This window comes from Rattus norvegicus, chromosome 3 (genome assembly GCF_021556685.1).
Source record: "Rattus norvegicus strain SHRSP/BbbUtx chromosome 3, alternate assembly SHRSP_T2T, whole genome shotgun sequence".
NCBI classification, from domain to species: domain Eukaryota; kingdom Metazoa; phylum Chordata; class Mammalia; order Rodentia; family Muridae; genus Rattus; species Rattus norvegicus.
In genome coordinates this window covers 50,120,894-50,142,506 of record NC_141536.1, presented here as the reverse complement: position 1 = coordinate 50,142,506, position 21,613 = coordinate 50,120,894, and the positions used below count along the sequence as shown (strand labels likewise).

The window sequence follows — 21,613 nt, the reverse complement described above, 5'->3', positions numbered from 1 at the left end:
TCTTAGAGGACATCGCAGTGAACCCCCAAACAAAAACAAACCTACACCTTTACTTCCTCTGAAAGTGCTGGAGTCTTGTGTAAGAAAGATAACTTTTGTTATTTTGAAGAAGAAAATTTTTGTTTGGATAATCAGGACATCTATCAAAAATATTCATATTAATAAAATTTCACAACACTGAGTTTAGATGTTGGCTTTTTAAAAAACGTTTTACTTTTCATATTAAGAACTCATGATTTCTACCTTCCGTTTTTTGAGTTCTTATTCACATGATTTTCCTGTTTTTCTTAGAAAAGCTGTAGAACCCATGGTCACCAGTGACTTGAAAAACATCTAAACATCTCCACTTAGATGATACTTTCAAATGCACTGAAACTTCTAAAATCAACTAGAATATTTGCCTGTTTCTAATTTTTCATTGCTTTAATCAGAAGTGTGAACCCTAGAGAAGAAATAGACTGAACGAACTGGTTATGTTACAATACAGGAATTCTGCTCAGAGATGTCTTTTTAAAACACTGTTAGGAGAGACAGGTTCTACAATCCACCCATTAAGCGTACTTCTTTCTTAGACATCTCCTTTTAAGTACCTTATAACCTCAATGTGTTATTTCCAATTTATTTAGACCAGCTTTCCCTGGTGCATCCCACATGGGAGCTAATTACTAACTCTCCTGAGAGACTGTAAAGAATTAATACACGACGTCTTTCTCTGCAGAACCAAGGGATGGTTGGGCTCTTGGGAGAGGCAGTCCTTTTGTGATCTTTTGCTCTGCACGTTAATGAAATCACAACTTTAAATGGATTTTCAGTGGCAAATCCTCTGATCCTATGCCAACTGGTTTTCAAGACAAAGTTCCCTCCCTGTAAAATAAATTTCCTCACTGAGGCAAATCCATGGCAAATTTGCTAGTTTCCCTGAACCGCATTCCTATACACTATTTGACATCACAAATTCACTAATGAACATTATTAATTTTAATTCAAAATCAGTCCCTGTTTCAAGGGAAATCTTTCACATCTATTACATTATGCAAATTGTTTTCTCATTCAGTGGTTAAATCCTTAGCCAAGCAAGTATGAGGACTGAAATTTGGATCTCCAGAACCCTCATAAATGTTCAGATGGGCATAGTAGCTCACATAGTAGTTGACCCAGAGATAGGTAGATGAAACCTAATCTCCAGAGCAAGCTGGCTAGCCAGACTAACCCTGCCCTCAAGCTCTGAATTCAACTGATGCAGTGACGAAGATGGGACCCCACCCCATCTCCTACATCTATTTCCTCTACATCTACACATGTATTTCCCATACCTCTCTATGCCTCCACATATATGATCACACATGTGCATGCGCACCTGCACACATATGTGTACTCGACATATACACATTAAAACATCATAATCTACCAATGGTGTGGAAAAACAATTAACGTTCACACAGAGCAAGTCAAAGAAAACTTTAAGAGATTGAAACTCATGAAAAAAACTTTCAGGGTAAGCAGAAAAGAGGGTGAGATGCCAATTCTGGTCTACTTTCTGAACCTAACTTGTTGTAGCTTCACTAGTCTAATTTTCCCAATGAAGCCCCATCACCAAAGTTTCTTTATTGTTCTTTCCAGTACTAAGTTATAATTCCTGAATTCAGAGGTGAAAACTCTCATCTTTCTTAAGGAGGCTGAACTGTTAGGTAGGAATAGACTCAATAAGAGATGTGTTTATCTGAGCTAAAGCCTCAGAAGGGAGGTTATTTCAAGGGCAAATCCTTGGCAGGGAGTTTCAAAGAAAGAAGAGTCTCAATTCTCAGGCTAACACATTATCATGGAGTGACTGTCATAGAGGATTATGACATGTATGTAACCAGTTAGGGAAGCTAAATGGGGAAATGGATCAACCAGTGAGAATCCTTCAGCAGCCAAGTCTAGCACCGGAGTACAGTTCCCAGAACTGACCCCACAGGGAGAGGAGAGGACCAATCCCTGCAGTCTGTCCCCTGACCTCCACCCAAGTGCTACAGCAAATGCACACACAAATAAATGTAATTGTAAAATGATCCAAGGAAAGTAAACTCACAAACTGTCGAGTGACGTAAATGCCAGAGAAAGAGAAATACTTTTCTAAGGGCCAGAGAATCATTAAAAAAACTTTAAAAAACGGGACTTGGTGTAGATAAATTTACTCTATCTATACTGGAAGAAGGCAAGGAAAAAAATCTGACAATAATGTAGTTCTTTAGTAACTGAGGACAGAGCTCAGATCAGGAGGGTGGGCAAATGGCCAAGGTGGAAAGACTTGAAGAAAGCAGCCATAGACCTACAGACTGGTGTCAAAACGCTCAGTGGCATGGGTGTTAAAGGCAAAAGCTCACACTTCAGTACAGACTTCATATCCTTGGCAGACACAGCACTTCAGGTGGGTGGGAGACGAAGTATTCAGAAAGGAGAAACAACTACTCAATGTCATTGTTCATATCTCAAATCCACTAAATTATAACTTTAAGGGTACCATTTTAAAATATATATAAAAGTGTTTTTTAAATCCCTTCATAATAAATAATTTAAAATTAAATTGAAGATAACTTTAAAAAGTAATATGTACAGGAAAGTTGATACATATTCTGTAGGGAGGCCGTAAAGGGAGATAGTCGCTCATTCGTTTCTCCACACAAGCCTATCTTCTGCTTCTGCCTCGCTAGGGCAATCTAAATTATCTTTTCCATGTCCATTCCTCATCTTTATTATTACTGGTTTCATTTCCCTTGGCCACGTCACCCTCTATTTTGCATCTCCCAACATATACTGTTTCTCACAGAGTTCAGTCAGGGCTCAGAAGTACAAGGAATTGGCTCTGCTGCTTCTGTCAGACAGGCAAAAGCTTTATTCTAAAATTATACTATAATCAAAATCCAATAGATGCTATTCTGACTCAAACTGACGAAAGCAGCAGCAGGTTTTCCCTCTTGAGTGGTATTAGTCTCGGTCGTCCGTGTTTGTCTGAGACACCTCTGCCACTTAAGAGCATGTGAGGGCCAAGCCGTTAGCTCCCTCTTACCCACTGAAGTGTAGCTCAATAGAGAGCTATAGAGAAAGAAGCCAGCACTCTAGTGTGTCAACTCTAAAAGATTCCCATTTTTTAATCTGTAGTCCTGGATTAAGGATAAGAGAGAGGTAAATACCCTTTTCATAAAAATAATTAAGAAAATCTAGCACGGGACTTTACACAACCACAGCAGAGTTGATAAGGATGTATGACATCCCTCCTCTTTTTGTTTTCCTGAGAAAATCTCTCTAGTGTTTCATTTAAGATAAGTTTATTGGATTAAACTCAGTAAATGAAACAACCGACATGACTGGAGCTTGAAATAAACGATGTGATGATCTACTGAAATACATGATGCTAAATCGTCTTGCTTCTTATGCAAAAATTCTTATTAGTTATAGCAATGCATGGAGAATTAAGGCCAAAAATTAGGTATTTAAAATAGTTTTATATTTGTACATCTGAATTTGAACTTATATTTAAAGTATGTTGGTCCAATCAATTCATGCCCAAATGTTTTAGTTCAGTTCTTTGATAAATTGCTTTGTGTTTTTTTTTTAATAAGCTAGTCTCCTGCCTAGGAGTTCTTACTTCTCTCTCTCTCTCTCTCTCTCTCTCTCTCTCTCTCTCTCTCTCTTTTTATTCTAACAAACTACACATATGTCTTCATCCAGTAGCTAGCTTCTCCCATTTTGCTTTTTCTTTAGCCTTTTTTATATTAAATTTCTTTCCTTTCTTCATTTCTTTGCATACTGCCTATATTTCTTTTCCTAAGCATAATGTTTAAGAAGGAATGAGTTTTATTTTAAGATTATTTTTGCTTTGCTCTTACACAGATAGGATAAGTAGTCTTGATAGAAAATAAATCAAAGATTCCTAGGGGATTGTCTTCTTGTTTATAATCAATAAGGATTCTGACTTTTCTTTCTCTCCGTTTGTGTATTAGGTGGTTGTGAATGCCCTGTTAGGAGCAATTCCATCCATCATGAATGTGCTTCTGGTTTGCCTTATATTCTGGCTAATTTTCAGCATCATGGGCGTAAATTTGTTTGCTGGCAAATTCTACCACTGTGTTAACACCACAACTGGTGACACATTTGAGATCACCGAAGTCAATAATCATTCTGATTGCCTAAAACTAATAGAAAGAAATGAGACTGCCCGGTGGAAAAATGTGAAAGTAAACTTTGATAATGTAGGATTTGGGTATCTTTCTTTGCTTCAAGTTGTAAGTGAACACTATTATCTCTGAAATTTTATTGCTCGGAATAATAACAAAGTGATTATTGCAGCCATTGTTTAGTTAAAAAGAAACTTTATAATATTCTTCTGCATTATCTGTTAGTACAAATGTGTGAATCCAGATGAGTAGAATCATTTACAGACATAGTCAAGAGTGGTCAGGTATTTCCATCTTTTTCCAAAGGTCTTATTTCCTTCTTTCCTCTCTCTCTCTCTCTCTCTCTCTCTCTCTCTCTCTCTCTCTCTCTCCCTCTCTCTCTCTCTTACATTCCTATCACCTATGAAAAACTGTTATTTTTTTCTATTGCAATTGTAAAGCTTGATATTTGTAGAGTGTCCTTCTTTGGTACACGTGTGCACATGCGTGTACACACACACACACACACACACACACACACACACACTTGATGTATAGGAGTTCACTGATGCTTAGTTACCTCAGTCTGGATTGTGAACTTGGGAAAGATGGTTGGGTGTGAAGATTTTATTCTCAGAGTGTAATGGAAACCACAGAGCATCAGCACACAGGAGTCAAGCACAGGCAATTCTAGTCTCAAACCAGGAGCTCTCGTTACCACGATTGAGTTCTGTTTTACCCTAAACATCCTCAATTCCCAAAGAACTGTTTATAGCTTATTAAAAAACCACAAAAGATGGTGATCCCTTAAACATATTTATCCAATGACACTTCCAGCTGCAACAAAGCAGTGAGTGTAAACAGAGGTCAGGTTATTTTAAAAAGAAATAGGTTTCAGTTACTCAACCAGATGCAACAAATACACTTAGGCTGTTCCTCTCACGCCTGCAGTTCTCACACACACTCTTATTAGGATTATTTTATAATGCCCTCTCATTTTTTTTCTTGGAATTACTGTCTTTCTGACCCTGCAGCTGACTCTGAGTGTTTATAACTTAACATGACTTTTTTAATGTATCAAGAATGATTTCTTAAATATTACACTAGAGTCACCACCTTTCTCTTGCATATTCACCCTGAACTGTACTGATTATTGCAGTATAGCGTTTCTAAAACACATCACTCTGTTCATAAAACCAAGGAGAGAAAAATCAGATCCTTTCAATGATCCTTTGAAATGCTAAGGGATTCAGAAAATGAAGAAGGCACCTTCTGCACAGAGCTCTTAAATATGTTCTGCTACTAAATAAAAATGCCAACATGCCATTTCACACTTGACTATACTGCCCTCCTCTCTAGTGAGTAGTGATTTCATAGAAATAGCTCAAACCACTTTTTTTGTTCCTGTAGGAAATGTGTGATAGATGGGTTCTATAATTGACCTAAGCCACTGACACATCTCTCTCCTTGATATGAAAAGAATTTGTTTTCTGACTAAGATGAATTAGTCTCCAGTCACACTCTGTCATTCAAGAGTCAATGATTTAAGAAACAAGATACATCACAAAAAATCATATGAGGCTTCCTCATTGACTGAGGAATATGCATTTCAGGCCCGGTAGCCTCAAACTTGTATTCTAAGACACAAGGCAAATGACTGCAAGAGATAGAGGAGGAATCCCTCTTCAATGTGCAGATGACAAGTGTCAGTCTTATTTTGTCACACTTTTATTATTTTATTATTTACATTAACGCAATATCTTCAGAGGTTACCTCATAGAAAGCGAATATTCCTGAAATTTCTTGAAAGGATAGCTTCATTTTTTTTAATTATGCCCATATGAGTCATAGTGTGTAAGAGTAAAGAAAAACCTTAAATACTATCAATTTGATCACCCAGAAGACAAGATTTCTTGCAGAAAATCCCAGATCTAATTTGATATTGCTGTAGCTGTTGCCAAGTATACTTATATTTCTAGGACTTTCTTCCAAATTATAGTAGCATGTTAAGCTTGAGAATTACTTTAGAGGTAGTTATAAAATAGGAAGATATATTGCATCGCCATTTGTTGACTTTCTATCTCGTTTCAAAATCCAAGAAAGTTTGGTTTGAAATGACCTTAAAATAATTCTTTAAGCATGCACAGTCAGAATACTTAGTAAGTTTCCATTTTGAAACTTAACCCAAAGTAAGATATGCATGTCCTTTCCAACAGGCGACGTTTAAGGGTTGGATGGATATCATGTATGCAGCAGTTGATTCCAGAAATGTAAGTGTTCTTTATATCCAGTGTCTTCTGGATGTGTTGATTTGGTACTTAAATTAGCCTATGAATTAGCCAAGCAAAGCAACTCCACTTTGGCTAATAAAAATAAATAGGAAGAAAGTTTGTTGAGTTTAAGGACAGCAGTGTTGATCAGAGACATTGTATTGAGTTCAACCAAAAATGGAAGTGAAAGAAAAGAAGAAAAGAACTCAACCCATTCATTTAATAAGCAGCAGATGTTCTCCTAAGTGTTTCTGTTTGCACAAGAGCAGATAGAACAGTATATGACTACGATCCATAGCTGATATGTGTAGGCAGGCTCCATGCTTTGAAGCCTGAAAGGCCAAAGATGCTGGGCTAGAAATCTTAGACATACGTCACAATCTTGTCCAAGTCCATACTTCATAGGAACAGCATCAACGTACTCATGGGACCCTGTACCAATGCTGTTATCACTTGTACTTCATTTGATTCCATACTGTTTCTAGCTTCCAGATGTACTCTAAAGTCTCGGGCTTCCTCTCAGGTTGATCTCCAAAACTGTAAAATGTGCCTTTTCTTCTTTCCTGCAGTTATTTTTCTCGTTCTTGTTTCGGTTTTCTTCGGCAACCCAGAACTCTAGCTCACTGTATAGACAGTGATAAACTTGAGATTCTTCTATTCCCCTGCAAATTTCTTGATCACTTCTGAAATTGCGTCATAAACCTTGTTGCATAGTTTGCCTTACATGTTCAGTTAACTTCAATTCTGTTGTCTTTGAAAACAGAAGACAGCATTAGGAACCAATATAGAGTAAATCTTGACTCCTTTGTTGTTTGTTGTACAGTAAGCGATAGCCCCGTGTCTATTTTTATAACCACAAGTTTGAGAGTCAGTTATCAATGGAGGATTTTATAAAATGGATCGTTGAGTGTGTCTATTCAATCTAAAATTTCTAATCACTACAATGGTAGGACATGGTGCCAGCATGCAAATAAATAATTCAGTTCTTTCTTTCGCTATCTAGGTTCATACAGGAATGTTTTTTAACCAACATTTTCTTTGGTTGTTTTGAAGACAGGATGTTACACTGTATCTTAGGCTAACCCAGTACTCAACAAGTCTCCAGCCTCAGCTTCCCAAATTCTGGGATTGCACCGACAGAAGATGAAAACACACGAGTGTTTTCAAATTACTGAAAACCAATTAACTTAAAAGTTACCAAATTTAAAACCTATTATCCAGATAATAAAATATCAGTAATACTACTTAAAATTAGGCAATTAGTTTTAGAAGGCCAAATTGAATGACTTTTTATTCAAAAAACTTGTTAGTGCCTAATTTCAGGGTTGGTTTTTGGGTTTTTTTGGGGTGTTGTTGTTGTTGTTGTGGTTGTTGTTTAGGTTTTTGGGCTTATTTGGCTGTTGCTATGGGAATACATTATACTGAATTATTTCTAAGAATATAGTGTTCTACTCTTGTGAAAAGGCGCTGACGTGTGCCCAGCGTTTATCGTGCTTCACCAGTTGACCGAGCTCTCTGTTGGCAGGTGGAACTGCAGCCTAAGTATGAGGAAAGCCTGTACATGTACCTGTACTTCGTCATCTTCATCATCTTCGGCTCGTTCTTCACTCTAAATCTATTCATCGGTGTCATCATAGACAACTTCAACCAGCAGAAGAAGAAGATGAGTATTTTTTTTTATTTTTCCTAACACAAGGAAACAGAATAATTAACATTCAGTTTGAATTGGATTTCAAGGTGAGGTCTCGAATTTAGAAACCAAATATGACCTTTCCCTATGTTTTGTCCTTGATAACTCCTCACGCGACCTTATAAGGTATTTGCAACTAGAAGATCACTAAAGGCTGGAAAAGCAAAGAAAGGTGAAGAGAAAGAGGTCGGGTTTGATCAGAGAACACTGACATATGTCTGCACTAAAATATCACACAAAATCCCATGACTATACACAGTCACTAAATATCCATCATTTAAAATAAGGTTCAGGGTATATACTTCTTTTGTACTCTTTTCCATTTGTATTTCTTTCTTCTATTTATCTAATTAATAGCAACTATTTCCAGTTCCAATTTGAGGAATTTTTGTTTTATCTATTATCATTTATACGGCATGTTGATTATTTCAATTACATATGTACACTAAAGGAAGCATGTAAACAAATATTATCACTCAATAGTAACCATGGTCCACACTTCACCTTTGTCTGCTCAAACTCTTTTCGTGAACATTCTCCTTTTTGAGCTACTTCTCATTTTTTTTTCTTTTGAGATTTTTTTTTCTTTTTTCTTTTTCACTTTTCAACTCAGACTGGCCTGATCTCACTGTATAGCCCTAAGGGGCCTAAAACCAGTAGCCTGCATCTATCTTAGAAATGTTGGGACTATAGGCACATATCACATTTTCTGACCCTGAAATATTCATATTCTATATTCTCTCTCTCTCTCTCTCTCTCTCTCTCTCTCTCTCTGTGTGTGTGTGTGTGTGTGTGTGTGTGTGTGTGTGTCTGTGTCTGTGTATTGTATATTGTACTGTATGTGTATTCATGGAGGTGTGTGCGAGCGTCTGTGAGGATGAATGTGCACAGGCATGTAAAAACCCGTGGTAGACATTAGTTATCTTCCTCCATCACTACCCACCATCATTTTTAAGACAGGTTTTCTCATTGAACTTCAGCTCTTCCATTCAGGTAGATGGCTGGCCAGTGAGATTAATGGATTCATCTATCTCTGCGTCCCCAGTACCATGGTTATCAACACACATTGCCATGTCCACTTTAACATGGGGGTTGGAATCTGAGCTTAGATACTCCTGTCAATGTGTAAAGCATTTCTCACTTGAGCCATCTCTGAAATACATCTTAAAATTAGTTACTTATTCATGAGAGTGGGGTACACATGCCACACTGAGTGTGCGGTAGTCAGTGGACAACTTACAGGAGCTGGGCTCCCTCCTTCCACCATATGGGTCCCAGAGATTGAATCCAGGTGATTTGTCCTGCGAGCAAATGTCTATATGCACTAAGCCATGCCCCCAGCCCTGAAATGCTTTCCAATGTACAGTTTTAAATACCTTTATCACAGAGATTTCTTAGTTTATTAAAAGTGTTCACATTCATTTATCAAAACTTGGCTAATTTCATTCTATCTAATTTTTAGTGACTTAAGTATTTTTTTTCCTGCAAAACATTTGAGTGTTTAAATCTTTTCTTACAATAAATTTCAGACTGAAGTATTTTGCCTCCTTGGAGTAATAGAACCAGTCAACTGAATAAACCTTGTTGTAAGCATGACGTGGTTCCAGCTCTTTCACTAACATCAGACAGTCTCTTTAGTTGTTAATATTTGACATCTCTTAAAGGAAGCAATTTTAACTTTAATTTTTGTGCATTTTGTGGCAAATAGTTTTGAATGTGTCCAACTGCTTCACACCCAATTATATTTCTTTATGTCCCATGATTTCGTAGTATTTGTTTGTATTTATTGTTTCTTTATTATGATTGATTTACTATATTATTACTCATACTGAGGATTTTTATACTACAAAGCAAGGTCCTTCATATTGACAGGCTCCTCTTACTAACAGTATCCTCTGCTCCCTTTGCACTGATCAGCCTCTGTTCAATCCTCAGTGCCCTCTGCCCCATCCCACACCTCTCACTCTTCTGAGGTTGGCTTCTCCTGGTTCTTCCAGGTTTCTTTCAGTACCTTCCCTAGAAATTCCGACCAAGTTAGGAAGATGCTGTGTAACCAACTCCAGTGTATTTATTTTCCTTTCAAATACAGTGTGTGTGTGTGTGTGTGTGTGTGTGTGTGTGTGTGTGTGTGTGTTCATTTCTCTTCTTAAGGTTTTATTGTAAGATGATTAATTTCTTGGATTCTCATGTGTGTAGTTATTCTTGTGTTGGAGATTTCCTTCTACTATCCTTTATAGGGCTAGGTTTGTAGAAAGATTTTAAATTTGGCTTTGTCATGGAATATCTTCATTTTCCCATCTATGTTCAATCAAAGTTTTGCTGTGTATAGTAGCCTGGGCTATTATCTAAAGTCTCTTAGAGTCTGCAAGACATCTGTCCAGGATCTTCTGGCTTTTAGAGTCTTTATTGAGAAGTCAGGTATAATTCTGGTAGGTCTGCCTTTGAATGTTACTTGGCCTTTTTCCCTTGCATCTTTTAATTTTTTTTCAGTATGTTTAGTGTTTTATTATGTGGTAGGAGAATTTCCTTTTCTGGTCCAACCTATTTGATGTTTTGTAAGCTTCTATAGGCATCCCTTTCTTTAGGTTAGGGAAGTTTTCTTCTATGGTTTTGTTGAAGATATTTTCTAGCTCTTTGCACTGGGAATCTTTACCTTCTTCTATCCCTATTATTCTTAGGTTTGGTCTTTTCATAGTGTCCCAAATTTCCTGGATGTTTTTAGTTAGAAATGTTTTACCTTTGGCATTTTCTTTGGTTGCTATATCAATTTCTTCTATTGTATCTTCTATTTATGAGATTCTTTCTTCCATCCCTTATATTTTGTTGGTGATTCTTGTGTGTATAGTTCCTATTCTCTTTCTTAAGTTTTATACATCCAGGGTTGCCTCCATTTGTGCTTTCTTTATTGTTTCTATTTCCATCTTTAAGTCTTGGGCCATTTTATTCATTTCCTTCACCCTTTTGATTGTACTTTTTCATATTTCTTTAAGGGATTTGTCTCCTCATTAAGGGCTTCTACCTCTTTGGTCATATTTTCCTGTATTCTGCACAAGGTTTATTTATATCCTCTTTGAAAGAATCTATTGTCTTCATAAGATGAGATTTAAGGTCAGGGTCTTACTTTTCATGTGTGTTAGGATCTACAGGGCTTGCTGTGGTAAGAGAACTCAGTTCTGAAGGCCATGTTGCACTGGCTTCTGTTAGTTTGGTTCTTGACCTTGCCTTTAGCCATATGTTTTTCTCTGGTGTTGGCTGGCCCATTAGTCCCTAGGAGTAGTAACTCTCAGTGACTGGTTGTCCCAGGTAGCTAAAAGCCTCCCCAGAGGCAGACAAAGCTGTGGTCGGAGGTGAAGGGTGTAGATCGTCAATTGCAGGTGGAGGTGTGGACCAGAACATGGATCTGAGGTGATTGTCCTGGGCGTGCTGAGTGGTAGAAGGTCTACTATGTGGCAGGAGGAACTGTAGGATAGAGAACAAGGTGCTGTCTGTGATTGCATGTGGAGGCATGGGCCAGAGGAAGATGGAGCTTTGATCATGTCATTTCTGGGGTTTCTCCCTCAATATAATAATAATGCCAATTTTAGTTATCTTAAAATTTAAATATTATAGTCACAACAGTGTACTTTTAATTTTTTAAATTCAAAAAAATGACAGGAATAGCCATGTTAATTTCTTGAAATCTTTTTTTATAATATTGAAAAGTTACATAGGAATGGACACAATTTTAACCAGCTTTGATTTTTTTTCTATACTTTGGAGGTCAAGACATCTTTATGACAGAAGAACAGAAGAAATACTATAATGCAATGAAGAAATTAGGATCAAAAAAGCCACAAAAGCCTATCCCTCGACCTGGAGTAAGAAATATGAAATGAAAATTATATAAAGCAACAACCTGAGATACGTTTTGTTACACAGCGGAAATCAATTATCATTTCCAGCACAACAAAAACAAAACAAAAACAAACCTTATCCTTTTTGAGTATCTTTAATCCATGTTTCTGATATTTTTAACACCAAAGAGAATAAGAATATACAGGAAACGCACATTTGTCTTCAAATGACTTAAAACTATAGACCTAGAATCCAAACTACATAGATAAATGTGGTTCTCACAATAGTTGTGTCTTTACAGTAGCTGCTGTGCATTGTCAAGAAATGCAGAAACATTGGGCAGAGCTAGTATCCATTCACTTTCTGAGACTAAGATGCAGACAAAGATACTCAGTGGCATAACATCTCCATTAGCAGTTGTTGTTTAATAAGTAGAAATATGGACCATTTTAGAGGAGGTGAGGATTCCAGCAATATATTTCTGTATGGCTCTAAAGTCAGCAATTACTTACGTCAGTTACAATTTATGAGAACAAATAATCATTCTCATATTTCCAGGATAAATCTACAAACTATAAAGGAGAAAGAGCCCTTATTATAGCTATTTTTATGGCAGTGATTTTTTTTCGATAAGTTATTATTTTTATTCACATTACATCCCAATCATAACCTCCCTCCCTTCTCTCCTCCTAATCCCACACTCACTACAAATCCCTCCCTCTATTGATCCCTCCCCTTCTCCTCATAGGAGTCCCCCCACCATTGGGTACCACCCCACCCTGGGATATCTAGTCCCAACAGGACTAAGCACATCCTCTCCCACCGAGGACTAACCAGACAGTCCAGGTAGGAGAAAGGGAGTTCAATGACAGGAAGCAGAGACTGAGACAGCTTGTTGGGCGACCCACAAGAAGAATAAGCTGCATATTTGCTACAAATGTGTAGGGGACCTAGGTCCAGCTCCAGGATGCTCCCCGGGTGGTGGCTCAGGCTCTGTGCGCCTAGGTTAGTTGACTAGGTTGGTCTTCTTGTGGTGCCTTGACTATGACAGTGATCTCTAAGCTTAAAATATTTCCAAGGATAAATCACAGAGCAGAATCATAGTGAATATTTCTATTGTGGAAACCAAATTTGTTTGTTTGCTTGTTAGCTTGTTTGTTTTGAGACAAGCTTTTTCTGTGTAGTCTTGGCTATTCTGGAACTCACATTGCACATCAGGCTGGCCTTGAACTCATAGATCCACCTGCCTCTGCCTCAGAAGTGCTGGGATTAAAGGCATGCTGCATAACTGCCCATTCAAGCCTTACTTTCTTAATGAGAACATTTTCCCCATTGAAACTTACTACTACCCGTCAAGTACTATCACATCAAGCATATTTTATGGTACTAGGATATGCTTAGGATTCTCGAGTGGCCCAAAGAAATAACCAGACAATGGCTTGCTGGGTCTAACATCAGCTGACTGGGGATTAAACCACAAATGGGTAGCAAAGGGCATGTGCTCCCTTTATTCTAATAGCAGAGAATGTCTTTTCGGTCTGATTACCCCTGTGAAGACTCATCATTGTATCTGATAATATCAGCAAAAACCTCTTGCTGGGAACAAATTAATGTCGCCAAGGTAGAAGGCAAATATTTCAGATGCATCCTTGAAGTCACAATGTTCCTTTGATAATTCCCTAGGAATAAAGCACATGTGAGCCTAATATTTACTACATGTATAAATGGCCACACTGTCTAACTGATCATTGGGAAAATACTTCAGCCAGTGAGCTAAAGTTTGGGAACACAAATTCAAACAGGCTTCCTACATTCCTGTAACTTTGACTTGTTGAAATTCACTGTGTGTTTCTGAACAAAGTACAGGGAGAAAACCTTCAGCAATGGATTGATGTGCTCGGGAAGATACAAGCTTAAAAATAATTTAAATAACTAGATATAAAAAGGTACCTATTAGAAACATTTGTATCAGTAGGTAGGTACTATGAACAATACTAGAAAGTAGGTAGTATGGGAAATACATAAGGTGCGTGCTATGTCTACCAGAAAACTCCCCTATTGCTGAACGTGTCTTTGTTTCTCCGCAGAACAAATTTCAAGGAATGGTCTTTGACTTTGTAACCAGACAAGTGTTTGACATCAGCATCATGATCCTCATCTGTCTGAACATGGTGACCATGATGGTGGAAACGGATGACCAGAGCGATTATGTGACAAGCATTTTGTCACGTATCAACCTGGTGTTCATTGTGCTGTTCACCGGCGAGTGCGTGCTGAAGCTCATCTCCCTCCGCCATTATTATTTCACCATTGGCTGGAATATTTTCGATTTTGTGGTGGTCATCCTCTCCATTGTAGGTAAGATCTATGCAAGGTCTGCCAAATTCCTCCTTATAAATGTGAGACCCGGAAACAGGAATTTAGAGTGGAGGTCACCTCACTCTTCAAAGTGCATGTGTTGGTGTGAGTGTGTTGGTGTGAGTGTGTTGGTGTGAGTGTGTTGGTATGAATGTGTTGGTGTGAGTGTGTTGGTGTGAGTGTGTTGGTGTGAGTGTGTTGGTGTGAGTGTGTTGGTGTGAGTGTGTTGGTGTGAGTGTGTTGGTATGAATGTGTTGGTGTAAGCGTGTTGGTGTGAGTGTGTTGGTGTGAGTGTGTTGGTGTGAGTGTGTTGGTGTGTGTTGGTGTGAGTGTGTTGGTGTGAGTGTGTTGGTATGTGTTTTTGAGTCGTATTTGTTTTTCTTACAAAATGAGGCTTCCAATTCATGCAAATATTGTGTCCCACTTCATCAAATATTTACTTGCCAATTAGTAAAATCTGCCTTTATTGAGATCTATTAAAATAAAATAGATCTGTGATGTGAACGGAAATAAAAAGTGCTTTTAGGTGGTTGAGACTGGGTGCTCTATACACTATCCAGAACAATGGTTCTCAGTCTGTAGGTCACAACACTTTGGAGGGCTGAATGGCCCTTTCGTAAGGGTCACCTAAGACCATTAGAAACCCCAACTATTTACATTAAGAGTCATAACAGGGGGCTGGGGATTTAGCTCAGTGGTAGAGCGCTTGCCTAGCAAGCGCAAGGCCCTGGGTTTGGTCCCCAGCTCCAAAAAAAAAAAAGAGTCATAACAGTAGCAACATTACAGTTACGGAGAAGCAACAAAAATAATTTTATGGTTGGTGGCCACCTCAATATGAGAAACTGCATTGAAGGGCTGCAGCATTGGGAAGGTTTAGATCCATTGATCTAGATTACTTCTAGATTACTCTGCTAGGAGGGGTACTAGAAATCAGGACTGATGGTCAAGAAAGACATTGCATTACAGATGTAGATGTAGGGTCACCAGCATGCAGAGTAGAACATGGATATAAGATAATGGGAAAAGCAAACAAAGGATAAGACCAGGCGTTAACAAAGACTAACAGTATTTTCTAGTGGCTATCACACAAAAATGTTCAATATTTCTAGAAGGAAACTGTAGCACAGAGCATCTCTTCCTTAGTCCTATCCTACAAATTGTGTAATGCAAAATGGCCTCATGAAGGTAGCTCGTGTCACTGCAGATAGAAATAATGCTTCAGAGAAGTGAAGAAGTCCCTGTATGAGGACTTTATTCCTAATGAAGATGAGGTCATTGCAAATTTTCAAGCATAGGACTCGGTTGGAAGGATCTTTGTGTTATCGAACCCTCTGAATAAGTAGGCCTTATATCTAAAATTCAACTCATGTATTATATGTAATTTTTAATTCCAACAATAATCATGTGAATAGCACATAAATAAAGACAGAAGGAGACTGAGGCAGAGAGGGCTGACTAAAGAGAATGATGCCTTTGTGCTTAAAGGCATTTGGGTTTTTGTTTGTTTATTTGGTTGGGTTTTGCTGGTGGTGGTGGTGATGGTGGTGGTGGAATATGGATGTGTGAGGAGTTGAGAAACACCCTAGCATCTAAAGAACTTCTGGTGCAAGCTTGAGAACTAGAGAACAGATGCCCAACACCCATATAAATTATGGTCAAGCATGGCACTTTTTCCTAAGAAGACTCTTGGGTCCTCCTCAAACTATCTAGCTGGTTAGCAGAGAGCTCTGTGTTCGGGTGAGAAACCTTGCCTCAATAAATAATGTAGAAAGCAATCAAGGAGACTCCCAATGCCAGCCTCAGGTAAGACACACACACACACACACACACACAGAGAGAGAGAGAGAGAGAGAGAGAGAGAGAGAGAGAACACTCATGCCAAATGAACAACCATGTGCCAAAGAAACAAAATCACAGGGAAAGAAAGCTGGAAAAATTTAAAAATTGAGATGTTCCAGGAGAGGAAAAGAGCATCAGCCTTGGAATATTTAATAAATATATGAGCACATGCATGGACAATTCTGTAATAATGTTAGATTAGAAACTCAAGTCTACAGGAAGATGAAAACAGCATTAAACACCCCAAGACTTCACACTTTCACGAAGTGTGAAAAGAAAGGTTTGGTTCAACTATCATATTCATATACATATTGGCACTTTCATCGTTGGCTGTTGACATTGAAGCAAACTTTAGTATTTACTTCTGATGAGACTTTAAGATAGCCATAACATATCAATACTCCTGGAAAAAATGGTACTGTGATTCTTATATTTTAATTTAGTGCTGAGTAAAAGCTAAGGTTGACTTATAGTATACAAAGTACAAGTCTATCTATATACATTCAGTTTTCCATATGTATGAAATAAATATCTGCAAATTCAAACACAGATCAAAGGTATTTTTAAGAACCCTGTTCCTCTGTTGACCATTTTTCCTGTTGTTTTCTACTTAATAAACTGCAGTAACTAGTTTGTGTTTTGTTTTGGTCTGGTTTGGTTTTTCAAGACAGGGTTCCTCTGTGTAGCCTTGGCTGTCCAGGAACTCTCTGTAGACCAGGCTGGCCTCCCACCAACAGAGATCCCTTCCCTCTGTCTTCTAACTACTGGGATTAAAAGTATGGGCCACCACCACCCAGCCTTGGTTGATTTTTGTGTTGTTGTTTGGTTTGGTTTTAACATTGTTAAATGTGATAAACATTTTAAATTAATTGAAAACTTTCAGAAGGGTGTAAACAAGTTTCGTGCAAATGTGCTGCTATATGGTATACAGGGCTTTAGGTCCTTGCATTTTGATACTCTAGGGTGGAGAAGTGCATCCTGGGACAAATCAACTGCTGATACTGGAAGACGATTGTAATATATGCCTACCATAAATCTCAATACTCTATAATTGACCTTGGACTTCCATAACTCAAATATTTTAATGAATGATTAATAGATAATGTCTTCAGTGATTGAGAGTCTAATTATTTCCCCCACAGGAATGTTTCTTGCGGAGCTGATAGAGAAGTATTTCGTGTCCCCTACCCTGTTCCGAGTCATCCGCCTGGCCAGGATTGGACGAATCCTACGCCTGATCAAAGGCGCCAAGGGGATCCGCACTCTGCTCTTTGCTCTGATGATGTCCCTTCCTGCGCTGTTCAACATCGGCCTCCTGCTTTTCCTGGTCATGTTCATCTACGCCATCTTTGGGATGTCCAACTTTGCCTATGTTAAGAGGGAAGTTGGAATTGATGACATGTTCAACTTTGAGACTTTTGGCAACAGCATGATCTGCCTGTTCCAAATCACCACCTCTGCCGGCTGGGACGGACTGCTGGCCCCCATCCTCAACAGCAAACCCCCTGACTGTGACCCTAATAAAGTTAACCCCGGAAGCTCGGTGAAGGGGGACTGTGGGAACCCATCCGTGGGGATTTTCTTTTTTGTCAGCTACATCATCATATCCTTCCTGGTGGTGGTGAACATGTACATCGCTGTCATCCTGGAGAACTTCAGCGTCGCCACCGAAGAAAGTGCAGAGCCCCTGAGTGAGGACGACTTTGAGATGTTCTACGAGGTCTGGGAGAAGTTCGACCCTGACGCCACTCAGTTCATGGAATTTGAAAAATTATCTCAGTTTGCAGCTGCTCTCGAACCCCCTCTCAACTTACCACAACCGAACAAACTTCAGCTCATTGCCATGGACCTGCCCATGGTGAGTGGAGACCGCATCCACTGCCTGGACATCTTGTTTGCTTTTACAAAGCGGGTCTTGGGCGAGAGTGGAGAGATGGACGCTCTTCGAATCCAGATGGAAGAAAGGTTCATGGCTTCCAACCCCTCCAAGGTCTCCTATCAGCCAATCACTACAACGTTAAAACGAAAGCAAGAGGAGGTGTCAGCCGTTATCATTCAGCGCGCTTACAGGCGCCACCTTTTGAAGCGAACAGTAAAACAAGCTTCATTCACATACAATAAGAACAAACTCAAGGGCGGGGCTAATCTTCTTGTAAAAGAAGACATGATCATTGACAGGATAAATGAAAACTCTATTACAGAGAAAACTGACCTGACGATGTCCACTGCAGCTTGTCCGCCCTCCTACGACCGGGTGACAAAGCCAATCGTGGAGAAACACGAGCAGGAAGGAAAAGATGAGAAAGCCAAAGGGAAATGAACACAAACAAACAAAAAATAATAAATTGGGTGACAAATTGTTTACAGCCTGTGAAGTCAAAGGACTCCTTTAGGAAGTCAATGCCAAACTGACTGTTTTTACACAAATTCACTTTAAGGTCAGTGCCTCAATAAGACAGTGACCCCCTTGTCGGCAAACTCTGTGACTCTTAGGTAAAGGGGAGATGACCTTGACAGGAGGTTACTGTTCTCACTACCAGCTGACACTGCTGAAGACAAGAGACAAATGGCTATGCAGACTGTAGGGACCAGCGTAAAGGGGTGCAGAGCTATAATTTGGGGGTTTAACGTGAAACACTTTAGTGTAGTAACTGTATTCACCGTTTGCATTTCAACTGCCACATTTGTCAGGTTTTGTACAAACTCTGTTAGTGGATTCATCTTTTTTTTAAATCCATATGTTGTTTGTTACATGTGACTATTTTTGTAAACGGGGTTTCTGTTGGGAAACAGACTAAAGGAACTCTTTTCCCTGTGTGTCACCTGGGGGTATTGACATCCATACAGCCCTCCCATCTGCACAACGATGTGGTTTTGCATGTGAGGGCATGCTGTACCTTACGATCATGCATGAGAAAAAAGTCACAAGGAAAGCAAAGTCGGTTCTTCAACAGTTCTACATCATCTGTGTTTCTGCGGGGGGACGGGGGGATGTACTGAGGTGATCATGAGACCATGGGCTTTGCCGAGCTGGCTTTGTCAACTCTAGCCCTTAGTCCAAGGAGATTGATCGATCAGACAGGTCATTGAGTCTTAGTAGGTGCAAACTTCATCCAAATGTCTGGAGTCCTGTTACGTTTCTGTTCACTGTCTCTTCAAAGTCTCTAAATTATGACTCTGACTCCCTACCCCCAGCCCTAGCAGAGCGAATTGACCAAAAGAACCCTTTATAAATTCCCGCTTAACCCTGCACTTTGTTTAGCCATCTTCAGCTCTCAGCGAGGTTGACACTGTAATGTGTTAATGAAATGCTATTTATTGTGTAAATAGTCATTTTACTCTGTGGTGCACGTTTGAGCAAACAAATAATGACCTAAGCACAGTATTTATTGCATCAAATACGTACCACGAGAAACGTAGAGTGCAAGCTGTCCGCTGGTAATATACTGTATTCTGTACCATTATAGATAGTGTGGATGCTGTCAGTGCATGTCGATATTACCATGCTGCGGTATCTAGTTTCTCCCACCACTCAGAATCTCATACTCATGAGACACCATAGGTCAGTGGCTAAGTCAAGGAAACCGTTCAGCAGATTTCATTTCTTTAAGTCATTAAGCAATAGTTTGCAGCATTTTAACAATGTCTGGGTTGTTTTTCAATTCTAAGTGGATGACGTTCAATGTATAGCCAGACTGTACATACATGTTCGGAAGACAACACTACTGCTTAACCTGTTAAAACATGTTTAGAGTTTTATAAGCAAGTATAAATACTGTACAAAGTCACTTTCTTTTGTTTTTCAGCATCATGTACATATGAAGAGGAAATTATCTTCAGGTTGATATCACGATCACTTTTCTTACTTTCCGTCCACAGCAGTTTTTCATGGAAGATATTTGCTAACTAAGAAATGAAACCATGACGGGGTAGTGGTAGATCTCTGCTTTTTTAATCACGGGCTTTAAGTTTGGATTATTTCATAATTTTAAGGGACAAAGTACACTCACAACCTCACATCCAAATTATGATTTGCAATTGGGAAAGGGTAGAACATTTGATTTATGTTTATTATAGTGTCTGTGCGAACAGATGACCGGAATGCTTTTTTTTTCTCATTTTTTCTTTATTCCCTAATTTCTGTTTATTTTTCTTTGCTTTGGAATCACGCATCTCTAGATTGTTCTAAATATAAACGTGAGCTTCGGAATTTCTTTTCCTCAAAAACAGAGAGGATGACACTTACATAGTCAATTATATCAAGATATTTGTGTTTCTTACAGAAGCAGACCATAGGCACCTCTTTTTCTTAAGAAAAAAAATATTTAGGCAAACCGTATTCATGAACTGCATGTTGGAAAATGCTACTATTGCCCAAAATGATGCTAATCACAATTAAAAATGTGCAAATCTAATAAAAATTAATTTTTTATTTTATTGTTTTTCTGGTTACTTTTTTGTTGACTGGATTTTATGACAACATAGAAGTGCTTTTATCTACTTATGGTAGGAAGATCTGCACACACACATTGTGAATGTTCAGGAACACACATACATGTGTGCTCGCCCATCCAAGCACACACAAATAGGCATTCATTTAAGAATAATGGTCTTATCTGTTCCCCTGCTAGATCCTAAATAATTGACACAGGACCTATTAAAGTTATTAACAATCTTTAAGCACTGTTACTGGATAGATATTCATCTATTCTAACCCTCTAAACTATGTACTTCCCAGCCAAAGGCCCTGTGTTCCTTGCAGTTTGAATCCCTCACTAGCTTGCTCTGTTCCGCGTGTGTCCTCGTGGAGAATCCCTGGGCAACCTGTTCATTATGACTCCTCCCGGACCCTCTGCCTCATGGCCACCTCCCTCTTCTTTTCCTCATGGTCCTTCTTTTACTTCTATCTATCTATGTTCCCTTGGCTGGGATCATAACTCCAGCCTTCTATCTCCTCTGCCCAGCCATAGGCTGAATCATCTCTTTATTGACAAGTCAAAGATGATAGAAAACAAATTTTATACAACATTGAGATCAGAGTTGCTTGACCATGCCATCTTCTGGACTGTAGACAGATGTCTGGACATAAAAATCAGCATGTGAATATATACACACAAGCCCAACCCCCAACTCTCTCTCTCTCTCTCTCTCTCTCTCTCTCTCTCTCTCTCTCTCTCACACACACACACACACACACACACACACACACTGTATAGAATAGAAAACTTGAAGTAAAAATTGGACTTCCTAGAATGGCCCCTCAGCAGCTAGCAGCAGGATGTGATCTCTGAGAGAACAAGGAGGCACTGCTAACACATAAGCTAGTATCCATGGGAGGTAGGGGAGTTATGCACAAGTCAACACAGTGGGGATGGCCACCTGAGATACAAACAAAGAGCCTTTAAAGCATCATTGATGAATCCATAATTGCTAAGAGCAGGCTACTATGCTTCTCCAGAATACCCCCCATCACCCTCTCAGTGTTT

At 38.9% G+C, this 21,613-nt stretch overlaps 1 protein-coding gene across 2 annotated transcripts in view; it reads left to right on the top strand.

Annotated features, from left to right (window-relative positions):
• The window catches only part of Scn1a (sodium voltage-gated channel alpha subunit 1), a 119,528-nt gene extending 98,964 nt beyond the window's left edge, over positions 1-20,564 (top strand). Inside the window, exons 22-27 of one of the 2 annotated variants that reach the window (XM_087654614.1) lie at positions 3,984-4,265; positions 6,353-6,406; positions 7,932-8,073; positions 11,856-11,953; positions 14,018-14,288; positions 17,270-20,564. In XM_087654614.1, coding sequence (XP_087510740.1) covers positions 3,984-4,265; positions 6,353-6,406; positions 7,932-8,073; positions 11,856-11,953; positions 14,018-14,288; positions 17,270-18,447 — 2,025 coding nt within the window. In that variant the 3' untranslated portion in view covers positions 18,448-20,564. 2 annotated transcript variants of the gene reach the window in all.
• The last annotated feature ends 1,049 nt before the right edge of the window (positions 20,565-21,613 follow it).